Genomic DNA, 26497 nt, shown 5'->3' with positions numbered 1-26497 from the left:
TACCTGAAACCATGAAAGGGTACAAGAAGAGGAAGACAACTTTTTTAAAACCTGGATATATTTCACATAACAAAGGAGTCACTCTACCAAGTTCCAGTGCTGCATCTGTTCCAGTGACCAGAAGAAGTGATGCAGACAAGTTCTCTCTCATAGCAGTGCCAAAGCCGAAAATGGGGGTCTCAAGTCAGTTCAGGCACCAGACTGTAATGGCACATCTGGGTCTGCAAAAAGTCTACGACCATCATCCAAAGCAAAACTGGACCTGAAAGAGACAAATTTGAATGAGCACGATGGGACACGTATGATCTGTATGAAAAAAAAATGTTGAATGTGGAATATCATTCATCGCCATGGCAATCAAGTCAACATATGTGGCAGAGCAGAGTTCCAAATGGCTAATGAAATAAAATGGGGACTTGCTTGGAAGCATACTATGATGTGTAAAAACTGCAGCTTTAAGTCACCAGAGTATAAGTTGTATGATGAGATAAAAATAAATAAACCTGGGCCAAATCCTGCTGCTGTAAATATGATGTTTCAAGCTGGACTACAAGATACACCAATGGGCAACTCCAAGGCTAGATACTTGCTTGCAGCCACTAACATTCCGCCACCTAGCAGAACAAAGGGCCTCCAACCGTGTAGGCAAAGCAACTGTGGAACTCAATGAAATAGACAGGACAGACAAGCTGAAACTAGTCAGACAAGTTAATGTTATGCGTGGTGTTCAGCATCATGAGCAAATAAATGTTGCTTTTGATGCAAAATACAATGCCATTAACTTTGAAAATGAAAAGAAACCTGGTCAAAGTTCATCACAAGCTGTTGGAATTGCCTGCGAAACTGTTACAGAGAAGCAATACATTGTGGTGACTACAGTAGAAATCAAGCTGTGATGGACTGGAGCATGGCTGAAGGGGAAAGGTTTTGATGTGCAATGTCCAGGAGGCCATGTTGACTGCACAACAAATCTGTCACCAGTTGCACCACATTCAGAGTATGAAATGGCAAGAGAAATGGGAAACAAGTTTGTGCTGCTAGAGATTCTCATTAGACATGCAACAACAGATGGAGATGCACAGGCTGCTGCTGGCTTCCAAAATGCTTACACCATTCTGCATCCAATGTGGAAAGTAGAAAGACTGTCGGATCCCATCCATTTGGGTCATTTACAGTTCAAACGGTGTAATTCTGCAATATTTAGTGAAAACATGTTTCCAGGAATAAGAATAAGAGAAGGAAAAAGGCTCAAACAGAACATTGTCAGCCAAGACATTAAAGCACGTTGCGGTTTAGCCTTCAAGCAAATGATTGAGGACAATAGTGGTGATGTTACACAAATTAAATATCAACTTCCCCACGTACTGGATGCCACTCTGCGCTGTTATTCAGGGGACTGCTCCAAATGCCGGCATTATTCAAAGGTATGTGGGGGGAGGAAGTACTAACAGCTGGTGGATGCGATCAGCATACCTGGGCAATCATCAAGTGACTCATCTCAACATGACAGAAAATGATAAGAATATCCTGCTGGAAATTCTGAAAATGAAACTCTTATGTGATGTTGTAGAAAGACTGCGACTGAACACAAACACACATAAATTTGAGGCGGTGAACAGATCAATCAGTGTTTCATTACCTAAAAATGTGAACTATTCCAGAAACTTTGAGGCAAGAGTGCATTCAACAATACATAGACTCAATAACAACATTGCTACAGTCAATATTCACAGGGTGTGAAAATCTCATGTGTCTATCATTAATAATAAAATTGTTATAGCAATTTAAAGTTGAAGCAATGCTGCCCTGACAGGACAAGGAACACAATTAATTTTGTTATATGTTCTCTACATTTGTTTCTCAGTACTGATCTTTCTACTGTATGACAATCAATACAAATCATATGTTAATCTAAATACCGTTAAAGATGACTTCACATTGAAGTTCTCGTCAAATGTTGACCTGCTCTTTTTTGAGATGCTGGACTGTCAACATAGCATTCAACCGATGTTCCGAATATGCCTAGTCTCGTTCTACCAACCTGTCTGTTGGCTCGTTAATGTACAATTCCTATTTTAGAACTATATCCCAATTTATATAATCATTTTATATAGTTCAGAAATGTCTATACAACCTTATGCATTTTTAATACCACCAGCCTGAATCTATTTTGATTTTTTAAAATAATTTGCCTGTTTATTTCAATTCAACCATTTAACAGATTGATTTTCTAGATGTTGGTCATGTGCTTGTACGAGACGTTTTGAGACATGCAACAAAATGACAGTCTGGAAGGAGTTTTTAAATCACAAGTAACTAAGGCTATATAGGGAAGAACAACCTCTCCTTCTGAATAACGGATGTTAATGGCGGTGTCATGCCCACATGTACATCTTCTGTACTCTATAACCGTGTATTGGTTTTGAGTCAATATAGAAGCTATCTCAGCATTATATTCACTTTATACCAAGCACTACATGTACACATACAAGATGAAAAGTGCCCGATCAAGTGGTCTTTAAATCTTCTTTAACGAATATTTTGAATTAGAACAAAAATATATTGCAGTCAAATCGGACACGAACTAAATGTCATGATAATTTATGAACAATCGGAAGGCTTATTTATTTATTTGAGGTTAGTACTCTATTCTGTATATGCACACTTGCAGATGTGATATAAATTGGAACGTAAATATATGATTACCATTGACAGAAAGGACAATCACTCACTCTGTCTCTCTCGTCCATCTTTATTTATTTACTTATTTTCACATCAATGAGTTAGATATGCTATTCAGACTGGATATTGGTGATTTGCATGTGCAATAATTATAAGGAAGAATACTTTATTGCTGTGATAATATATGGTCCAATCCCACTGCCTATTTGTGCAGCAAAAACAACAAATTGTGTTCGAAACAAAGCACGGTAATAAAGTTGTTTCCTTGTAACAAAATAAACTGTCTTGGCAAATCGCATCTTCGCTAGCCAAGTGTCGTCGATCCACCTCATTCCACGCTGGTATGGAACGACGATCTGGCCATAATAATAAAGTATATTCACTTTCATAACGAAAGTCCAATACGCTTAAAAATTAATATCGATAAGAAATATACAGCAATGCAACACGTCCTCGAATATGTGTATTCACTTGCATATTTAGCTCCTCCTCATTCCAAACAACCTGACTGCCATGACCTGTCCCCATGACTGTTGTGCAGACTCATACGTACAGTGTTGTAATGTACAACTATACATATTTGAAACAGTCCGCATTGCAATTAGCATGCATTTGTGAAATAACATTTAAAGATGAATTATTAAAATCCATTCAAGTCAATAGCCTTGACTCTGAAGGTGGGACCAACAAAAACAACATATGAAACTAGTCGGACGCATCATGCAAGAAATACATGAAGATCAATATCGTCAATCAGAAATGGATTTTGATGTAAGTTTGCAACAATTAAACTGTCTCTAGTCATAGTATGTTTATAGAGGTACTTTGCACTCCAATACTTAAATAACTTAAGAGCTGGACACGAAAGTCAAGAATGGCATCAAAATTGAATATACAACTATGAAATGAGTATGAATCTGTCACGTTTGCTCTGCCCAGTTCGTAAGTCGTGCATAAACTAAGGTCTTAGTACAAGCCATGTTTGATGTCTGAGAATTTCCGCAGGCTAGAGTTTTAATCTCTTATGCAAGGTTATCATGACCAGAGAGAAGAACCGGGATCTTGAATTGGAAAAGGCGTTAGTTCGAGCGACTTCTTACCTAGGTGTTGCAACTTTGTCCTTAGATCAGAGGAACCGCGAGTGACCGGGACGTTTTCTAAATCCGTTCCCACGTGGACAGACATCGAGAAGGACATTGTCCGCTAAGTTTGATTAGATAGAATGAAAGTGACATCCAATCGGAATTGAGACTGATGGTGTGGTAACAATTTCGATCCGAATTAAAACTTATAACTGGCAATCGAAAATTTATTCTTGCCTAGGAAGATTGCTGAGCAAATAGGATTACTCCGAGAGAACAATTCGTAATTTAGTGGTAAAACTTAGGGAGGATATTCTAAGGAAAGACAAAGCTTCTTAAAGAAAGCTTTTAGGGGACAGAACTTCCGGTTCAGTAAGTCCCGAGTCTCTAAGAGGGGAGACGGAATTAAAACTAGTAGAGCAGTCGGAGTCGACAAGTCTAATCGGCAGAAAGTCGAGGAGGAGGAAAAGGAGTCGAGGAGGAGAAAGTGTTGGAGAAAGAGGAGTATCGAGGAATCGGTGGAGAGAAGTAATGTGGAGAAACTCGGGAGAAAGAGGAGAAGGAATACGAGGAATAGGAGAGAAGAATACATATACGAGTAGAATACAATGACAGGTGGAAAGCTATCTCGCAATTCAAATCAAATGGAGCAATAGGCTATCACATGGTCGAGCGTAAGGAGAGTACTTTGGAAATTTTATTTATTTTGTTATTGAATTGTCATTAAATTTGTATTCTTTGAAATTCACTTTTTTGTATAGTCAGTCATTTAACCATCGACATTGCTGACTAGGGCATAGGAGCTTTTACATCTATCTTTCACTAATTTAACTTCCAACCAAAATCAAGCCTGGTTGAGGATTCTATAATAATTTAATTAAAAACATTGGAAGCACGCCACCCAACACCTACCACAGTGACGGCATAACGATCTGGCACGCCACATATATAACGTTAGATGATTGTGGATACGACGTGTTGTCTCTCTGTATTATAATCTTTAAGTTCAAGATTAACTAAAAATACTTATAATTGCATGTCACTTTCACTGTGAGGTTAAGCGTTTGAAGTCAAGCACAATTTTAAAACGTCCAGATCTACAAGTACAAAAAGTTGGCTAATACTGCTTGCAACACCTTAAAGGTGGTATATTAGACACCTTTAGACACATTTAAGTTGATATGTGTGACACCTTCTGACGCATCGAAAGTGGTATATTATGCACTCTTAGACACATCAAAGATAATATATTTGACACCTTTAGACACATTGAAAGTGGTATATTAGATACCCTTAAACACCGTAAAGGTGGTATATTAGATACCTTAAACACCGTAAAGGTGGTATATTAGACACCATTAGACACATTAAAGGTGATATTTTTGACACCTTCTGACGCATTGAGAGTGGTATTTTATAAATCTTTAGACACATCGAAGGTAATATATTTGACACCTTTAGACACATTGAAAGTGGTACATTATACACCCTTAAACACACCAAATGTGATATATTTGGCACTTTAGGCACATTGAAAGTGGTATATTTGACACCCCTAAACAACTTAAAGGTGGCACGTTCAAGATAGTATATTTGACTCCTTTAGACACATTAAAGCTGGTATATTAGACATCTGTAGACACATTTAAGATGACATGTTATACTTACATTCATTAAAGGTTGTATGAATACGCATATAGAATGGTAAAAGAAAAAATGGGGAAAGTGAGAACAAAATAGGTAAACTGTTGCGATAGTTGCGGCAAATGAAAAACTGTTTCATTTAAAACATATGCAGCATGTCACTGAAGTATAGGCTGAGGCAATAAATGAAAGCGAAAAAGAAAACTAAGAAGATCAAATGATAAGTAATACTCCCTCGAAGAGACTGACGCTCTACCGGTTTAAAAAAGAATTTCCTCGAATTCAAGTCAGGAACATTTCTTCATTTTATGTGCAGTCTTGAAACCATCTTTGATTTTCTTAAGTGATAACACGATTTCCAAAGTAGCTGCTGAAGTGGATACAATGAACTTGGCGCGAGTTTCATTCAGTATCAACAATGCATCATATTAAATCTTGTGGTGGCAAACACATGTTAATATGACTTTCATTTCAGAGGAGAAACGATAACAAGATTTGCAAGACAGTTACCTTGGTGACTATACAGGATACCAGATTTCCACCATTTCTTTTTATTACCAATTAGATATCATGCAAAGCCTTTTGATAACAGCACAATGTCTAGATACCAGCCAACTGGTAGAAATGTTGATAAAAAGATTCTCAAGATGGCCATTGTGGCAGTCATATTAGGAGTAGGATCAGCATAATTTTCATTTAGACCAAAATAGAAATCGTAAGGGGTCTCTCAATGAAAGCTCCATTAAGTCAGAAGAACTAGTGATAAGGTTTACAATCAGAATGACTAAACGGCACCGTTAGAACCAACTAGGCATCATAACATGATGTTCAGTCAAAAACTCCATGTTGATACGACCATTCATTCACGAGGAATAGTGATACTGTTCTCAACATGGCCGCAGTATTGGCCATATTGAATATCATATGGGCACCATTTTCATTTTGGATCAAATATGTTTTATAAGCAGTAATCTGGTGAAAATTACGTTTCAATATTAATTTTCATTCAGAATGATTTGCAATAACACTATGTTCAAGATGGTCACTGTGACGGCCATATCGGATATCATTTCAGCACCATTTTCATTTAGGACCAGTAAACAGCATACTAAGTTTTTTGGGTGAAAATCCAAGTGCACGATTTCATTTTCATTTAGGGGAAGAGCAATAGTAACATTTTCAAGATGGCCAATGTAGCGGCCAAAAGACCAGAACAATTTTTATTTAGAACCAGGTACACGTCATAAAGTCTTCTTGTGAAAATTCCATGTCAATATTATTTTCAGTTCAGGATTGTAGCGATAATAAGATTTTTTGAGAAGGCCGCTGTGGAAGACATACTGGACATCGTATCCGTCCCATTTTCATTTAGGCTGAACTATATATTGTACAATGAAACCTCCATGTCGATATTACTTTTCTCTCATCTATCTCTATTCTTATGGCACGTATTTAAGCTTAAATAAACAGTAACACCAGAGTGAAAGCAGCAAGCTTATAAAATAAAATAATTAATTCCCGAGAGAAAATTCTGCAAAAATGAAAAATTTGAACTTTATCTCATCTCTAGTGAATAAATTTACATTACAATATAATGTAATGAAAAATATAAAAAATGTAAAACTGACAAATAATTAAATTGAAGTTGGGGCTTATTCAATGTAAGTAAAGAACCTTGGTGATGCGAAGTCAAATGGAATTAAAAATCAGAAATACACACGTTCCAGCTTAGGACATATATGTCCTCATTTTCTCATTGATTTTTCTATAGCAGTAAGTACAGATATGCAAATCACGCGAACATAATTCACAGACCACATGGTGAGTGCAGGGTAAGAACAAAATGTTTCGTTCGTTGGTTTTGCATTCTATGCACTGTAACAATTCCTTCAAATGTTTGTTCTCGCGAATCGCCTGTTCAGCAGCTGCAAAAATAGAAAATTAAAATAAGTATCGATATCCTAAATGTGTCTTTTCTCGTTTTAATCATATCTATATCTAAAGTAAGGAGTCTTCAGGCATTCAAAATGAAATGGTATGAAATTTACGTCCCAGGAATTTGTATTTACCCCCCCCCCCCCCCCAGATTCTGTATATTTCCTCGTAACATTTAACATGAACATGTTTTATCTTCCCGTCGTTTTACTACCATTTTATTTCTTTCAGTCAGGAGTGAGCTAGATACCCTTTGTAGAACAAACTGTAAGTTACAATGTCCTTAAACAAATATAGAAAAATTGGTTAGATGAACATATCATTAAGGTCTAAAATAATGCCAAGGGATTGATGATACAACTACTCTGGTTTCAGATGTTATTTAGAAACTCATGTATAATACATATTAAATATTTTTGAAACAAAAAGATACAAAGTCTAAAATTTATAATCTTTAGATCAAAGAGTTCGTCCATCAGTGCAATCAAAAAGAGATGACACTTTCTGTCCAAATGCAAACCTGGTAACTTGTTCATAATGTAAGCCGTGTTTAGAGGTTTCTCTCACAGAACATCTCAAACACTAGCTGGCAAATAAAGCATGTACCACATAAAAAGAAACAAATCTGACTTTCGAAAAGGACTGAATAGTCGAAAAATCTTTAGAATAATAAAGTTGTTTACATATCTAAGAAACGTCAGACGTGTTCTCTTAGCAATTGCTCCTTATTATTCTGTGGCAAGTGCTGCACCGGATCTTTCCATGTTATATTTATTTGCCCAATACAAGGCAATGCAGTACAGGAATGCCAACGATGAAAAACTTAATCTTTAGTTCAGAGTGTTATGTATATCTATATTTTATGTGTAACTGTTATTTATAACTGTAATTTTATGTGATCGATAATATATTTGATAGCTAAATTTGTAACGCCAGTGTAGGTTATATTTTAAGATCTTAATAGTTCCTGTAGATTGCAAAGGATCTAAAAGAAAATGCTGTTTACAATCATTACTAATAATCTTGATAATAAACCTGTTTACTAGTTTGGTGTATTTCCTGTAGGATGGGTCGTCAAGTGTGTTCTTGGAAGAATTAAGTTGTTTCCCACTGGATGGGTTGGTCGGGTGGGTGTTTTTTTAATGATGTGGGGTATTTGCTAAATGTCACGATGTGAGTAAGAGGAAAATGCATTTAAGCGCTGTATGCTTGATTACAAGTGAGCAACTGATTTCATTCCTATAATGGGTTCTTATTTCCTGTGTTCATATCGTAACATCAGTCTGCTGATGCATTTAATTTTGTGTTTAGATATTATTTGAGAGGAAACATTTGTTCACTCCTTTGTTCACTCATTGGACTAAAGTATTAATCCGTAACTAATGTGAATTATTCAAAAACAGTTAAGGACAATGCCGTTGTGATGTTTCATGAATGTTGGCAGACATTGGAAGATTTGGAACATTAGTCTTAAGGATTTGTGATAAAGCAGTTGGGATTATTTCGGATTTAAAAAATAATACTGTACGTTCCTAGTAAACTTCGTAACTTCATAATTAAACTATATGTTAAATTTTACACATTTTTTTGGCTTAGTTTATGACCAAAGAGTCGCAAGAAGACGGCTTGAGGCACAAGGGAATTCATTTCTCTGAGATTTTCTTTTACATTTGCATAATTACTGTTCCATGCTTGCTGCTGCACTTACTTGTGACGTTCTCGACAGATGTTGAATAGTCAGCCGACACTTTGGAGCATACGAGTTCTTTGCGCATTTCCTTTTCCAATATGATATCTGCAATATCTTGACCCGAAAAACTCTCTTTTCCTGCAAGACATAATGAGAAATCATGGTAGAGAGATGATTGTTAAATAAAACCTCTTTGCATAACCACATGTTGATTGTTTTATGTTTTCTTTGTAGTCATATAGAGTACATTCAACTCTCATTACAACAACATTCATTACAACTGAATATTCGCATTCCAGTATAGAACTGATCTGGCAAATGTGTCCAATAGTAAAAAAAAATATTCTTATTTTGCTTGTATATTGTTCTTCAAAACAACATTGTCATTCTTTGGGATTTTATTTTATTTTAACTGAGAATATAAGGTGAAACGATATGTCAATATCTGATTTCATAATAAATGTATGAAAAATATATCAGATGTAGAAATTCGAAGGATATATTTATATTCCTTACATAGTTTTTCATTTATACATGTCAGCTTGACAACAATATCACAAGCATGGAAAGTCATCAAAATTAAATATTATCTTTTCAAAATGGTTACAAAAAAGAGAGATATGGCTGAATTTTTAATGACTCCAATACCTAACCATCCATGTATTAATAGAAATAATACTATCATACGGGTTAGAGAAAACATGACATCTGTAATATGTTTATCCTGTATTCCTTCAAACACTTTGGAACCATTCTCACGGATGCTCTTCAGGTAGAAACACTATTTTTTCATATTTTTTTTCTAGAGAACCAATTGGATGTCATTGTTATGTCAATTACATCATTGTCTGCATAGCTGTATATGCATATCTCCTTTATGTCTATATAAAACATGACCATATACAATCTGTATTATCTTAGAAAACTACCTATAACAATCTGTGTCTGACTTGTCTAATCTTCCGTTTGTTCTTGAAAGTGTAACATTTCCATTTCACATTTTATTCAGTTCCTTTGTTATCTAGTAAAGAGAGATTATATTGTACATCCTGCAAGTAAATCTCAACTAATTGCTGTAATTGCATAGCTCCTCTTCCCCCGCCAGTCCTTATGGTTAAGGAAGTGAATGAGAGGAGCACATGCCAGTGCATCGAAGGTGCTAAACTGACAAGTTTAAAAGCAATTCATCTTTAAACTATCTTGTACTCTGTTACTTATTCTCTGAAAATGTTCGCATCATACTAAACTGGAAATCTTGAATTACCTTTCTTGAAAATGTCATTGATAGCCAGTGCGACATTTCTCTCGGAATATCCCATACTGAGTACTAATTGCGCACCTTCAGTTTCTAGGACACTTGGAACTGAGATTTCATTTGAGACTGAAAGAAAACAAAATTATGTTAGATCCGATGTAATATTTAGACGGTAAGAATTGAAACAAGGACACCTACTTGTTCACATAATGCGGAACATAAAAAAGGATATCAGAAATGGAAGGTTACCCACAACATATTGCATTGTAGTAGTAGTAGTAAGGATAATGAAGTTGTTATCTATTTCTTCGGCAGATCTCTATACCTTAAATATGTGTGATATTTCTAGTGCATGCTTGAGCACGTATGGTGGTTGCCAAATATAGCAGGTGATACATACAGCATACACCGACTTAGATAAGAACATATTTCGACTAAAAGATGTTTGGAGACGTACACAACGTTTTGACAAAAAAAGCACATTTATTTTGACATTATTTAAAAAGCATTGCACATTTCAAATTCTACAAAGCATTTTAGAATGTCTGTCGGTCTGTATGTCTGTATGTATGTATGTATGTATGCATGTATGTATGTCATTCCCGCCATAAAATGATGTGGCTCGCAAAATACACAAATTTTTACTCCTACTCATCCAGACAAGGGTCGTGTTTCTAAATAAACGATTTTCAGTAATATGAGAAAACAATAAACATATATATTTTTTACCCCAACTATACATGTCCATATCATTTAGTCAATTTAAACAGTTCTTCACACTTCAAAACATACTTTATGAGCCGCCCCCCCCACCACCACCACATTGTCTAGGAATATGGCAGGTATGATGTGATGTGATGTGATTTTTGATTTTTAACGTAGCTTTAACAATTTTTCAGTCATATCGCTACGATGTCTGCAATGTGGCAGTTTATAGTGATGTCTAGCACTGGGGCATCATGCCGCAGACATGTAGCATGATGTCCCACCCAGTCACATTATCCTGACACCAGGCCGACCAGTCCTAACACTAACCTCTTAATGCTGAACGCCAAGCGAGGCAGATGTTAGTACCATTTTTAAGTCTCTGGTATGACTCGGCCGGGGATCGAACCCACGACCTCCCGCATCCGAGGCGGACGCTTTAACCAGTAGGCCACCGGAGCGGTGGCAGGTATGACATATGTATCATGTGACATGTAGATAAGTAGGTAGCTACAGTGTTTCCAATTTTTTTCTCTTACTTTGTCCTTCCCTTACCTGAGTTTGCATTCGTGTTACTGTTTTCGGCCCCTCCCCAAGTCGCACCAGCATGTACTGCGTAGTCATACTGCCAAAAGACATTAAAACAAAACAGAAAAATTAACAAAATCTGAAACTTCGTCTGGAAAAACAGTGGATAAGCAGTTGCTTGAAATATTGTTTGGATTCATTCAAAGGTGTCATTCTGGATAACATTTCGTGTACTTGATAAATGTGTTTTATTGTGTTTGCCTTTTACACAAGTTAAAAATCTTGTAAAATATTTGGGTATTCTTTATTTTTGCAAGGAGTAAATACAAAAATATACAACAGATTTTCTGTTTAATGAAACAAGAATGCATAACAAAAGTTAACGCAATCTACAGCATAGCATCTGGTATGTTGCCAATGAAATAGAGAGTTTCATAAAATGCGTTGACAACGTAGAATGATTACAAAGTAATAATGAATATGAAATATTTGTAGCTTTGTGTGATGGACTAGGCCCACACGTTCGTTCTATTTTACCCAGCGTGATCTTGTACACCTATTATTTGGTTCCAATATAGCGTGTGAACAAGGAATATTTAATAGCCAATTTACATACGTATATATAATGTTTAGCAGAGATAAACTGCAGTTTATAAACTATCTATTATTACCACATAGGTAAAATCAAAATTGTACATGCACAGAAACCCAAAATATATAAAGCATACTTTCTTCATTCATTTCGTAAAAGTCACAAATAGAGCAAGCAATGATTTTACATGTAAACAAGACTGAACACAATCAATTCTGTAAAAAAAATAAAAATACACGAATAGACTAAAAATTGATGAAGTATACTTTCGTCATTCATTTCGTAAAAGTCCCCGATGCACAAAAAATAGTTTCATTTGCGACAGTAATTTTTTTTTATTGATTCCTATTTTGCATTAGCGTCAGCTGTAACACTGACTATCATCATGACATTAATGCACATTTTTATTGCTTTTTGATATTCTTTGTTAGATCTTTTGTGAAGTATTATGGACCCCATTTACCCAATAAACCTCAAGTCCATCTAAGACTGCATCGGAGTCTGAACATTTAGGGACTATAATTTCACTCTTAAAATGTATTTATCAATCTGTCAGAGGTTACAAATTATTCTCTAACGTACAGGAAAGGCGTATACTGACTAGAATGACATGTATATTACTGCACGTCCAGTTGATTATGACGACAAAAATATCTACGGAACCATACATCCAATTAAACTTTGTACTGTATTTTGTTTGGGATTCGAATTGCCCTGTTGCACATCTTAAGTTGGATAAATTACAGTCTTAAATTTCAATCTATTCAAGCAGTTCTGGATTATTAATTTACAAAATTCATTTTGACGATAAAACCTCGATTACTAATGTTAGGCTGATATAAACTTGCAAATGAACAAAATTTTCCTTGCACGATAATAATTCTAACAAACAGAATCTCATGAGTACTTTTCATCGGCGAGCTGAACAAGATAATGTGAGAATTGCACTACTGCTTCAACTTGCAAGTTTAATGGAAATGTCTGATCATAATGAATGTAGAAACTGTGGATCAGACTTTCTACAAAAATGGATACTTATCAAAGGAGAAAACATTACAATAAGGTCATTTGGCAAGCATGTGCGAATCAATGAAAAACAGAAAGATGGTGAAAAGTTGCGATTACATAAAAGAAAGAATTGATAAAAGGTACTTTTCCTAACTAAACATTTCGATATTTAACTAATTATATAAAGAAATTGGTACAAATAATTCTAAAGAAAGCAATGTTATTTATACAGAAAGGTTCAGAGAGTAGATTAAAAAGTGCAATGATTTCAAAACCACTCTTTAACTGAAACTGCAATGATTAATGGCGAATAGGGCATGATTTACCTCTTCATCTGATTCTTCTGTCGTCATCTGTGCAAGGATGATAAATTCTTCACCCTTTACATGGCGAACATATGCACATTGCGGAAACCACCGCGCATGCTCAACCCAAGGATCGTCATCAGGATCCCAGTTCTTCAAACCGCCATCACAAGCAAAGCACCGAACTATGTCATGTGACCCTGCAGACAGGAGAACAAACAAAATATAATTTATCTGAATGTTTTTTGAAGTATAGACATATTTGAAAAAGCGCATCTTCAAACTCCAGATCGGATATTTGTCAGCTTAAGGACACAAAACGGTGACTACAAGTTTTAATTTTAAATCTTTGTTATGAGATTGTCTTGAGATGTTTACAAAATTTCAATGTGAAGTGTATAACTGAGGCGAAACAGCCAAAATGTTTTTGTGCTGACCATTTTTATTTTGACAATACTGATGAAATAAACATTAAGTCTATGCATACAAATGTATAACAACCTTAGAAACTGCAGGCTCCGGATAGGAACAGAAACGGCTAAACAAAAAAGCTCAACCTTTATCCAATAACGATGTTGTATACTAGATAACATTTGTGCATGCCCAATTACGAGTATCAGCAACACGCTGTCAAGCAGTGATAAGTTGTCAGAGTGTGAAAGGGAATATTAATTGATGATAGCAACCTCGGAACCTGATGTTTGGATGCAAAATCAAATTTGTTGGATCAAATTTGAGATGTTAAACACCATACAAACCCACACTGCATGCTTCAATCGTGAATTATTTCATAACAGACACCAAGACTGCTGTCTTGACGAAGCTGGACACATGTTACAACCACTTATAAACAGTCTCTCAGTTATATTATCTTTGAACCTACCGAATGTAAAGTGAGACAACATTGTTTGCTATCTCAAATCAACGCATAAACTCAATGAAAACATTTGTATATGATAAGTACTTTCAACAGTTGATGCATGAACCCGCAAGAAGAGATAATCTGTTCAACGTCTTGTTTGTAACTATCAACGGTGATATGAAATTTGGACCATAATTACACCTGGCAAAGAAAATCCACTGGCTGATTAAATGGAATGCAATTACTGACATCAAATCCATCATCTAAATCTGTAAAGAAAATATGTTTTGATTTCATGAGCAATTTTAAATACTAGAATATAATAATAACATGAAAATCATTACGAAAATGGACGTGTCAAACATCAACAGCAACAAATTTATTTTAGATGGAATCATACGTTGGCTCAAAACATACATTATACACCAATGTAGAAGAAAGAAACGGGGCTCTGTGGAACCGGTTTTTGGCCTTGAGAAAAAAGTCAACACTCATATATGCAAAGCCCATAGTGACTAAACATGCAACATTCTTATTACAAATGTAAAAAAATACACCTTAAGAAATTATATTATGTAAAAGGCCAGAAAGGACTAGTTCCGTTCCTCCACTGAAGGTTAGGAACAGTTTTACATACTCCCACAAAAAGGCTCAAGCTTTAAGTTATCAGACTACACCAGAGAACTGCATGACACTGTACATTTAAGGGACTCGGACACCTTCTGAAAATGCTTATGATAAATTACATACTTGCAAAGTCAGACATATAAAATTCGGTGCCAATAAACTGGATCCTTTAATATATTACAACTGTAAGCAGGGATTTAAGAGTGGGAATGTAGCCCTGCATAGAAGTGTGCACAAGCCAAAGTTATCTACAATAAGGTGAAACAAGATCAATCGAATAAAAGACTTTTCTCTTTAACACATCATCTACAGCATGGGGCAGCTATTGTTCAGTAAGACAACGAAATACATAGATCAAATCACATCCTTGCTGAAATTCAACATAGATTTAGATCGAACAAATCACGTGAATCACAACTTATGTGGAATATGAAACCAGAAAATATGATTCATATCAAATCACTGCGGACAAAAAAGAACCAAACAATTTATTCTTCAGAGCACGATGCCCGAAACTGTAATATTTACATCTGATATCCCTTATGGTACCGCCTAATGTCCATTACCTTTCCGTCTATATACAACAATAGAGCCAAAAATGTCACTTATACAGTTCGTCTGTTTGATGATGACTCCCTCCGCAGATTATTCTAGACTCATTCAGGAGGATCTTACTTCATTAGTAAACTGGTCTTACATTTGGCATAGATGTTGAACTGGCATCCAGTTCTAATCACCAGATGAATACAACTTTACCAGACTGTAGAAAATCAATAATCAAGTAATGTCTTATGTGGAAAGAAATCAATACCTTGGAGATGAACTCATCCACAACCGATTACGAAATCTCACAATTACACTAAGTAGAGCCATATGACTCTTGAGACGTACTGATGGCAAAAGCAGCATAGAGGAAAAAACAATCAGACAGCCCCCCGAAATAATACTTAACGCTAATTTGGCCAAAGATGGGGAAAATGTCAGTGTGGGACCCTCACCAGCAAAACAAGATTTCCATATTTAAAAAATTTATTTTCATACATACCTGTGTAAAAGAATCCGGCCTCTGCGACTTGGGCTGGCGTTTGTACAATGTCTGAGGGCCATCTTGAAAACGTGTCGAGACGGTCTTTGAAATCGGCATATTCTGGAGATCTGACATGTCCGAGAATGCGCAGTAAGTCGTTGATTCTAGTACTTTGCCAAGCGGTAGCCTGTGGTCTGAACGGTCCTGAAAGAGGAAACAATTAATTTGGCTTAGTTAGTCTTTATATATATAAATGATGATAACGTGCGAAATTCATCAGTGTGTGGCTATGTATTAGTGTATGATATGAAATCTGTATATCGTTACAACATGAAATTTTTTTAAATTGTAGAATAAAATAATAGGAAAGAGAAAAATATATTTTGGCGAAGGCAGGATCGAACACACAACCTAAGCGTTAAGAGTCCATCGCCTTAACCAAATTAGATATGCAAACATTTAACATCTGATGTATTAGATAATGTATAAAAGCCTTTAAAGTTTTCAGAGCAAGATTTTAATTTTGAACCAATTTCTTAGTTTATCGTTATAATGTATTCTGTTATGCGACATTTATAATTACAAAATGATGTATCATACTGACTAGAGCTGAAAACGTACCGGAATCAATGGCAGAAGTTGTCGTATTGTATAAATTTATTCCAGAAAATTGAAATTGCAAACTTTGGTCTAAAGTACGTCCATTGATGCAAATTTCACTTCTCGAAGTTTCTTGCGAGATATCAGCTTCTAGTCCAATGCTTGATGTGCCATCGTGGCAAACAGGTTGGCCTGAGATCGTTGTACATGGTGAGTCTTCACATTCCATAGGTGTAGGAAGGCTTCCGGAACTGGTGTTAGGAATATGATCTGAATGCCGTTCGTCATCAATAGAAAGAGACTGCAGACCATGTCCAACATAGTTTTGATCTGTGCTTTGATTAGGGGATTGCCTCATATTTCTTATAGCATCTTGCAATGACGTTCTGGTACTAGAATTCCCATCACTGTACTGAGGATAAGGAGGATTGGTGTGCTGATTGGCACCATGTAAGGGATAAACTTTATAGACATGGCTATCTACCTTACATCGAGGTGTGACCATTTTTAATTTCTTAGTGGGTTTTTTTATTCTGTATTTAGACAAAATTTGTCTTTTGCCTGAGTTTGTGTTTTTGACCAGTTTGTCACTCGCTATAACACCGTTTGTACGTGATAATGATTCATATCTTCTTATTTGACGATGAAGTTTTGCGGAAAAATTATAATTTTTATTATACCTTTTGGATTTAAACGAAGAATCTTCTGAGTTATACTCCATGAATGAAATGCGAAAGCCTAATTCAGCTAAGTAATTGTAGATCGTCTTTATCACTGATTGTATCTTAGAGTATCGGCAAAGAAATAATTTGTTCTTCTGAGACAAAAGTATGAAAGAAACAGCTGTCTCGTTCGATGAAGACATTTGTGCATTAAAACGCCCAATGTGGTCACTTGAAACACGCTGAAAACAGGCCTTTATTCTATCAATGATGCCCACCTGTCTCAGAATCATTACATCAAGGCTATTTTCGCCATCCCACTTTAAACAAATGAATTGTCCTCCAAAGTGAGGTCTAAGTTTGCAAACCAAATCTGAAGTGTAAGAGTCAGGACTATCCAACAGGTTGGTACAGTGCGAGACGATTATTCGTTCTGCCATTTGAAATCTTATAGTGTTAGTTCCAAACACGATGGCTTAAGTATCTGAAACGAAAATAAAATATATATTTTGTATTGCAGTGTGAAGTTCAGATACCATTCAGCAGATCTTGACTTCCCTTGGTTAAGTTATCTTGAACAATAACATGTTGAGGACGATTACAAATGTCATTACATAAAAACTTTCTGAATGACAAAAATATAAGAGTGGCATATTAGCAGAGGTATAGCTCACTATTTAAAATCGATTATACACATGTTGGTGGCAATATTACAATAAAGCATGCGCCAGCTTATTCTTTCAAAATTAGCAATGAGCACTTTCTATTTCAACGAAGTAATACAAACAAATGTTGTTTCTTTTCTCTCAAAATCTCTAAATGCAACATACAATACGTCTGCATACTTGATGTCACAACAAGAACAAAATAAATAAAAATGAGAAAATTGTCCAACGACAGGTACTTTTAAAGAGGCGTAAAAGGTAAACATCGCATTACGTCCCTACTTATTAATTGAGAAATTGCTCATTTCCAGCATCGTGGAAGAACTCATATGACTTAAACCCATCCAATGGGGATTAATTTAATTCTTCTTAGATACTACCTAACTAGTGGGGAAAATGCGAAAATTGTCAACATATTTACCAAGAATTTTATTATTAGTAACTTCGGACACGTACGTAAGCGTGTATCTCTATACCTAACAAAGCAGAAAGATTATTCCAGTGCCTATTCCCAGTCTGATTAAAATCAGATCTCCACTGTCCTGGGCGAACCTCTGACAGCGACCGCTCAGGGGTCATGGTCTGGTGACCTTTGAGTTAGCCAACGGAAATGCAGCTTTCAGAAATTTGAAAGGTAATCAAACCAATAAGCACACGCTAATGCTCTTTAGCAATTCTACACAGTCTCCCAAACGCAAAGATATAAGGCTTCATCTGATTGGCTGATAAAATTAGCAATTATGTTAATAACATAGGTTACCGGAACATGACCCCGTAGCAGTCGCTGTCAGATCTTCACGTAGGACAGTGAAGATCTTATTTTAATAAAATCGTTCCTATTCCATTACTTTTCAGAGGTCTGTACATAGCTAACTATTGTACACGATTGTATTTTATACTTTAAGATAACAAAACAACATGTTTACTTGGATTTGAGTTCAGGACCTTGTTTTCCCCTCTGTAATTATACAGCCTACCAGATATTTTGTCAGATTTTTTGCTAAAATGTAAGTAAACAATCCTGACCTCGTTTACGAATTTGATTGAGATTTCCATTGGAAATGACCTGGGTCAATGGCATTTCGTTCTGTAATACGTCAGGTGCAGTCTATATGTAAAGAAGACCAAGTAAACAATTACTCATTTCTACATTTGGTTCAGTCTCTAGAAGTATTGTTAATTGTGTTAAGATATAGTTGGAGAGGAAACATTTTACTTAAAAATCATTCACTTCAATTGCAAAGTGCTCATTGACATTCTGGACTAAATCACTGTTTTGGGATTATTGTGAATTAATGCATGGGCGTTATTGGTAATATAAATGTGATATATCAAGACTGTTGGCACATCGGCTTATCCAAGACTATTGGTACATCATCACATTGAATACTGGAATTCATTCGGGACACTGTATACTTTTGGACTTGTGATATATCTTGTATTACTTTTTGGGATTTGATTCACAATACTGTAAGTTTCTTCTAAATTTTAACTTCTGGGGAAATAAAATATTTGTTGAATTTTACTAAACTTGTTGGCTTTGCTTTGCCTGTTACTTAGTTTAAGACCATAGCACATTAACAAGGTATTACATATTTATATAATGAAAGCACTTGTCCACGCAGCTAGAACTTTCCTTGGGATGACAAGTGCATGTCTAGTTTACTTCGCCACGCCGTCCATTAAATAGTGAAGATTGACGGTTTTAATCGGATTTTTGTTTTAAATTATGTTTATTTTGGAAAGAATTCAAGTTAGAAAATAATAATCATTTGTGAGATAATTAAATATATATTATTAATGCATACCGTACATTGGAAGTTGTTTCTTATGATGCGAATCATATCAGAAGATGTCGATACACAGACGCATAAAATACCTATTCAATCGCACAAATATCCCGGTCATTATTTGATGATGTCTTGACTTCAAGGATCGTTTGAAAACCGATTTAAATCTAGAAAGAAAATGAGGACATTTGGACTTTTTTCAACTGAGAAACGTGCCTCATGACGAAGGGAAATAAAAAGCGGAACCAAAATTTGAAGTCAGGTGCAATACTAGTCAATAAATGATTCAGTATATAAGCACTTACGATCTCGAAATTCTGAATTTATATAAAGTAGTATGTTTTTCACATTCCATTTTCGTTTTTGGTTCTTTTCAAATTAGACTGGGGAAAAAAATCTTTTCAAGACTAAATTAACTAATTTCCAATCCATCTATCTGATTATAGAATAGCTGCAATACATTGTATTATCATCATTGCTAGTCCTTAATTTGATGTGGTCTAGGTTCGACATAAATATTGTGTAAACTTACCAAAATAAGCTGTTTTGCTATATACATTCAACGACATATTCCTAGGGAGCCCCTGGTGACTGAGTGGTCAAGGGCGATCGCCTTTACAGATCACACATCTCATTCCGACTCGACAAACTTGAGTACGTGAGAAAGCTTGCAAGTAGCCTATTTTGGGTCCGTAGTTCTTTCTGGGTTATTTCTCAGCTAAATATGCTGGCCGCCACGTATATATCATGTACTGAAAAATGGCGTCAAACCTCATAAACCCAAACAATTTCAGGGACTTCCAGCCCTAATATAGATCATGACAGTCCTATTTGCAAGTGCATAATGGCTTATATGTCGAATTCTAGGTAAGCAAGACTTAAAGTCATTGGAATGCCAAATTTACATCATGTTTATTTGCACAGAATACCATGCTGTTTTTCTAGAGCTTATAACAATTCCTCGAGGAATTGTTAATTAGCTTATACATTAGGCTAGAAATTCCATTAAATTCTTCCGGCACAACTGAATACTAGTTCCGCTAATTCTTTGTAAAGCAGACTTCCACTTTAACTGCTGTATAATGAGAAAATCTTTACTAACTTGACAAACATTACTGACGTACTGCTTACAAAATTAATAAACATACTTCAAAAGGCAGGTTTTAATGAGAATTTGTCTCTTGTGAACTCTTCGCATGACCATTCTATCAGCCATCCTAATAAACTGACATGCATTTCATAGTTATATAATATCTCTGATTAAGGGGGTGCCAAGCGAAGCCTACAATACCAATCTGAACCTGATTGACCTCAAACGGAAATGTAATGTTAAATATAAACGAGTCTCTATGGGTACTAATGGGAATTTAACATGGAGATGGCACTTTGAGTACAAAGCGAATATAACATAGAGATTGGAATGACATCATACATAAATATTAAATATTTTATAAAGCCAAGAGAGAACTTTGTAATACTGTATTTCGTTTTTACCAACCAAAGACTGAAAGTTTATTACAATACCAATGCTTTATGGTGTAAAATTTTGTTCTTCAGCACTTTGTTATCATAGAGTTAGTACTCTGACTTTACCCAAAATCAGTTCCATTGTTACATACGTCATTTGTTTGTCATACGATTAATACATTGTTAAATTGTGTCATTGGCTTATTGTTACAATCCAAACACAAACTCATTTACTGGTCACATTTGGAGGAATGAAAAAGAATGGATATAAAATATAAGTTAAGCTCTTAATAAACAAAACTGACTTAAATATATCCTATTTATTCCGGTATAAATAAAGTAAAATCCCTATCCCCACTAAAATGTGTGCAACTGTAACAGTAAAGTCAGGTTTTTCACTAAACTGTTTGCTACTACAACAATAAAATGAAAATTTATTGTACCATAAAAAAAAGAAACGAACTTTGTTGTTTTTTCTTTGTTTAATAAAAGGTAATTTCTGTTGCACCATGAAAGAAAAATTGAATTTTGTTTTGAAATGTACATTTTGTTGTATATTTAAAGAAACATATCAACTCTGTTCTATTTTTATGTATATTTGTTGTTCCACGAAGAAAAGAAACTTGAACATTTTTAAATGTATATTTGTTGTACCATAAAACAACAATAAAAACATGAACGTTTTCTTTAACGTAAATTATTTTATATATTGAAAAGAAAGAACACATGACCTTTGTGGTTTTTACTTGCTTTTTTAAATGTACGACTAATGTATATTTCTTTCTATAGTATATCGTCTGTTTCACATCCTGTATCGTCAATGAGTGGGTGCTGGCTTGTCTAATACCGTGGGGATGATACAGTGTAAGCCTTGGTTTGTTTATAAATGGGTTCTGATCACTAACGGTGTGTTAAAAGTATACCGTGTATAGGTCACTTCAACGGTGTGTTAATGGTATAGTGTGGGAGTTGGATATTAGATACGGGCTTACAGAAAATGATGGTATAATTGTGGGTGTTGTTAAAATATTAAAATAATCTTGCACCCAGAGCGCCATCTCCATGTTAAACTCCCCTTATACCCAGAGTGCAAAGTGCATGTTAAATTCTTGTTAGTCGCCATTGAGACATATACATGTTAAATCTATGGACATTTTAGCATTACATTTCAGTTAGAGACCATCATGTTAACATTTTGCCACAAGACAGATCCATAGTGTTATCATGTTATACTTCAAGCTAGACAGACCCATCACGTTAAACCTATGGACAAAGTTTAAACTTAGGCTTTCCCATCTTGTTGCCATAGTGAAATATCGCCTATATTACTGTTTAAACTCATTTTAGCATAGAAGTTCCAATCCTCACCCCAGACTGCCGTATAATGTTAAGCAGACGGACGTTTTCAACCTTATGATTTCCCATCTTGAAGCTAGAGTGTCATATTAATGTTAAACCTTTGGCAAAATGTTTAACATAGGATTTACCATCTTGAGGTCATATCCTCCGACACACACACACACACACACACACACACACACACTTTAATCCTATGCAGATAAAAAAAGATCCCATCTTGATGCTATCCTATTCTACTATTAGGCCTGCATTGTCGTCACCTTTCTTGATTTCCTTCGCAGAAAGAGTTCAAATGGTAATTCCTAATTAGCAGGTATATGCCTATGTTTACGTAATCCCCTGAAACGATTAACTATTCCATTATAGCAGTCATAATGTTTAAGCACTCTGTTACAAAGATTTACTACTAGTTTCGTAATCCGTTATCTGCTAAACGATATACGAATCTACTAGAGTCACTAGACCGTTTCATTAGTCCGCTAGAACGATATTGAATTCTGTTCTAAACGAATAGTAATCCAAAAACCGATTTAGCAATTCGTTACAAGGAATTACTAGCACACTGTGAAAGCGAGTTTGTAACTCATTATGACAATTTAGTAATCCGTTTGAATGATATAGTAATTTACGATTTACTAATCCATTAATACCATTTCGTTTGTATTTATGTACGTACGTAGATTTTCGAAATAGCTGCCGGCAAACTAAAATTCGTTGTACTGTATTTTGTAAAATTCGTTGTACTGTATTTTTTGAAACTAAAATTCGTTGTACTGTATTTTGTAAAATTCGTTGTACTGTATTTTGTGAAACTAAAATTCGTTGTACTGTACTTTGTAAAACTAAAATTCGTTGTACTGTATTTCGTAAAAATAAAATTCGTTGTACTGTATTTTGTAAAATTCATCCAAACTCTGATCAGGCACTCCTATATATTAGCTAAAAGAGATAAATGCCAGTTTAAGAGGCTATTATAACGTACAACAGACTGACATAGTCAACCAAAATTTCTTTGTGCATTTTTTTAATGGACTCATTTGAACTTTACCTGTCTTGAAGCTTGTGTCCATTCTTTATAATAAAAAAAGCATTGCGTGTTTAAAATGCATCCCAAGATTAACACTAAAATCTTTCCAACAATGTGAAGAAAACTGGAATCTCCCCCAAAACTAACCAAGGTTCTTTTTATTTACTGTACATAATTCGGAGAAGAAAAAACAAACCTAGAAATAACGTGCAAAATCCCCATGAAGGACGTTCCAGAAACAGTACATGCATATCATCACCTTTTCACAAAATGCACAACTGATCAAGACTTTGTGTCAAACACAAAAACAAGAGGTCTAATTTTAAGTCTGAATTGCTGCACTGGAAATATGTGATTACCTATGATTAAATGCATGCAAAGTGTACCAAATGGCTTAATCGGATCAGTCGCTTTAAAATATACGAGTAAACAATAATGGGCGGGTGAAATACCTGCATTGTCGTCAATATTAAGAGAGGGCAAATCATGCGATTTTTGTCAGTTTTATGAATGTACCATTATTTAAACTTTAAAGGTAGAGGATAGTGAAAACAAAACTGTTAGTTTTCAAGTACATTACTATTTAGTCAGATTTTCAAGCTGAATCACCGCACAGTTCCCACCATAGACCACGTACACAACAGTCGCGATCAATATATTTCCACACGTACTTCTTTCTAAAGGGTGCGTCTGTGAACGCGGTAAATGTTAACTGTCAGCACAGCATTACAAGCTGGGATTCCCATTTAAGTCTATTTTTAGACGATTATCAAATCCCTGTGTTTAAGTTCACCTCGCCCTACTTCCTGGAATAAGGACAGCTGATAATCACGTATTAAGAGAATGATAAAGATTTCCTTGTATCGACACTGAAAGAGGGTTCATTAGGGAAAAATTTACATATGAATACGTAATGAATACATTTCAAACTTAAAAAAATACGAAGAGAGAACAAAACGAGTGATTATAAATAATAAGACTTTTTTTTAGACGAGTGCAACAACGAACTTAAAAAAGAGACTACTCACATTTAAGGTCTTAGCAGCGGGAATTGGTCGTTATTAGCCTGTAGAAATACCCAATCACCTATTTAAGCCTCAAGGTGAATTTAAAATTACGTGCACTCACTGAAATATTATTCACGTCTGAATCAGGACACTTCGTTTATTCTATTTAAAGTAAATGTTCAGTTTACACACGCCTTTGAAATATTTAATGCCCAATAGTCTCAGGACAAGTTGGGATTTCCCATTTACACGTACAGCAATGTTTTTCTGAGTGAACCAGTACTGAATGCAGTATTACTGAAACCGAGGAAGAATAATCGATTGATAAACAATATTCTCCATTTGTTCACACATTGTTCCGCCAGAGACAACCCACCAGATTGGTGCGGCTTCGAATCCTGTCCACACCTCCGACTTGGTGTACCCCGACCGGGGTTTCCATTGTTCATTACAATTTACCTATAAATCACATGTGTAAGTATATAAATAATACATGCAAGGATACGTCTTACATTTCTTCCGCCACCAATTTAAGAGACTTAACGCATCGTAATAATTCGACTTTTTAGGCCCACATCTAACTTGAATATTGCCAACCAACAATACTATCGAACATAGACATATTGTTGTTGATTTCGGTTTAACGCCATTTCAGCACGCGATAGGCTATACATGGCGTCCAGTATATCTTTTGGAGGAAGAACCCTGAAAAATCCCGGTAAGAGCCATCGACCCACTGAAGTTCATGGCAACTTTCTGAAATACTTCTTCTGGCCGATCCTGTGCTCCAGCTCAAGTGGACAGAGGTGAGATGGCAGCGATCGATAAATGCGAGCGCTTTAGACCACTCGGCCACACAGGGACCCGGACATGGCCATGATCGCGTCCGCTTAATATGTAAGTAAAACGCGCTGAATGGAATACCTCTCATTGTTCGACCGAGAATGACGTACTTCGTCTACTGATAGCCATCATTTTCAGTCACTACACTCTTATATTAGTGGATGCGATCAAGGCCATGATACTTGTTTTTCTTTCGTTCAAGAGAATAGCAGACATATAAACTAAGTAAAAAATTAATATCAGATATCATGCACACTGAAACATCAGCAGCTAACAAATTGGCGTGACATTTTCAAAAAATTCTGGTATTCATACCTTTTTTCGAAAGCTTTTTTTCGCAAGTAAAGTAGTATAGTAAAAGAAAAATCACCTCACCTTTTGAAAGTTCGCCGTTATTATATTTGTAACGAATTTCATGATGTTATTTCATTAGTTCTGAGGTCAATAATATAGCTGTTCGTCCACATCCTAAACGGAGGCCCATCTAGAGATAGTATTTATATTGTTGTTCCCCCCCCCCCTTCCCAGATCCAACATCATATGATGACTACGTATCATATGATAGTGTTTTTTATTTACAGCTTTTTTTATATGAATCACATGCACGTGCTTCGTCAAGCTATACATATTGCCTTTCAACAGAACACGACAGACAGGAGCTGATTTTGGTGGGTGGCAGCGGAGAGTCAACGCCCCGTTCCACCCCACCCCAGCCCTTGGAGATATATCTTTGGATCCAGCACTCACTAAAAAGCCAATGTCCTACCTGCGATCATACTTTTAGTAAAATTCTCTTTGTTTAGATAACACAAGAATGGTACGGAAATGCTCGCGAAGATATATTGTTCCAAGAGAACTTGTTAATAATACTCTATTACTTTTTATATATTGATGCCACTTTTCGCTTCTTCTCCCGAAAGAGCTTGTATTTTAGCGCTGGTACGTCATTGCATATACATGCTAGTGTATTTTATCGGTCACACATTAACAGGTAACAGGTTTTATACTTATTTAGTTCATATGCACGCAGGTATATATATATATATATATATATATATATATATATATATATATATATATATATATATATATATATATGCGTGTATGCAAGTGCACATGTATGCAAGTGCACATA

The 26497-nt window shown here is 35.4% G+C and overlaps 2 protein-coding genes across 7 annotated transcripts in view; both read right to left on the bottom strand.

Annotated features, from left to right (window-relative positions):
- Window positions 1-1590, bottom strand: part of LOC149773592 (mammalian ependymin-related protein 1-like) — a 30987-nt gene extending 29397 nt beyond the window's left edge. For both annotated transcript variants that reach the window (XM_089946319.1, XM_089946320.1), the window contains exon 1: window positions 88-1590. The gene's annotated coding sequence lies outside the window, so the exon portion shown is untranslated. The remainder of the gene's footprint in view (window positions 1-87) is intronic.
- A 5313-nt stretch (window positions 1591-6903) lies between these two features.
- Window positions 6904-25870, bottom strand: LOC149773591 (uncharacterized). Of its 5 annotated transcripts, none has more exons than XM_089946314.1 (9): window positions 25738-25870; window positions 19678-19826; window positions 16564-17688; window positions 15961-16146; window positions 13449-13626; window positions 11549-11622; window positions 10298-10414; window positions 9052-9171; window positions 6904-7333 (listed from the first exon to the last, which is right to left on the bottom strand). In XM_089946314.1, exons 3-9 carry the CDS (start codon window positions 17642-17644, stop codon window positions 7137-7139), a joined length of 1953 nt encoding a protein of 650 aa, XP_089802440.1. In that variant the 5' UTR covers window positions 17645-17688; window positions 19678-19826; window positions 25738-25870; the 3' UTR covers window positions 6904-7136. The 5 variants fall into 5 exon arrangements, with proteins under 5 accessions (XP_089802440.1, XP_089802439.1, XP_089802443.1 ...); XM_089946313.1 differs by lacking the exon at window positions 25738-25870 and adding an exon at window positions 24541-24815; XM_089946317.1 differs by lacking the exon at window positions 25738-25870 and adding an exon at window positions 24541-24688 and having other exon boundaries at window positions 11549-11618; window positions 13448-13626.
- Between the last annotated feature and the right edge of the window lie 627 nt (window positions 25871-26497).

Source organism: Sinohyriopsis cumingii, unplaced genomic scaffold, assembly GCF_028554795.1.
Source record: "Sinohyriopsis cumingii isolate HCF-2022 unplaced genomic scaffold, ASM2855479v2 utg000624l, whole genome shotgun sequence".
NCBI classification, from domain to species: Eukaryota; Metazoa; Mollusca; class Bivalvia; order Unionida; family Unionidae; genus Sinohyriopsis; species Sinohyriopsis cumingii.
The sequence above is the reverse complement of the archived record's forward strand: the minus strand, read 5'-3'. Positions and strand labels throughout refer to the sequence as shown.

Excerpts from the sequence above, each read along its gene's own strand:
- LOC149773591 (XM_089946314.1), bottom strand. The coding sequence starts at position 17,644 with ATGGCAGAACGAATAATCGTCTCGCACTGTACCAACCTGTTGGATAGT. Across the intron at positions 11,623-13,448 it reads ACAGAAGAATCAGATGAAGA|GCAGTATGACTACGCAGTAC; the intron begins GGTAAATCATGC and ends TAATGTCTTTTG. Across the intron at positions 10,415-11,548 it reads TAACACGAATGCAAACTCAG|TCTCAAATGAAATCTCAGTT; the intron begins GTAAGGGAAGGA and ends GTTTTCTTTCAG.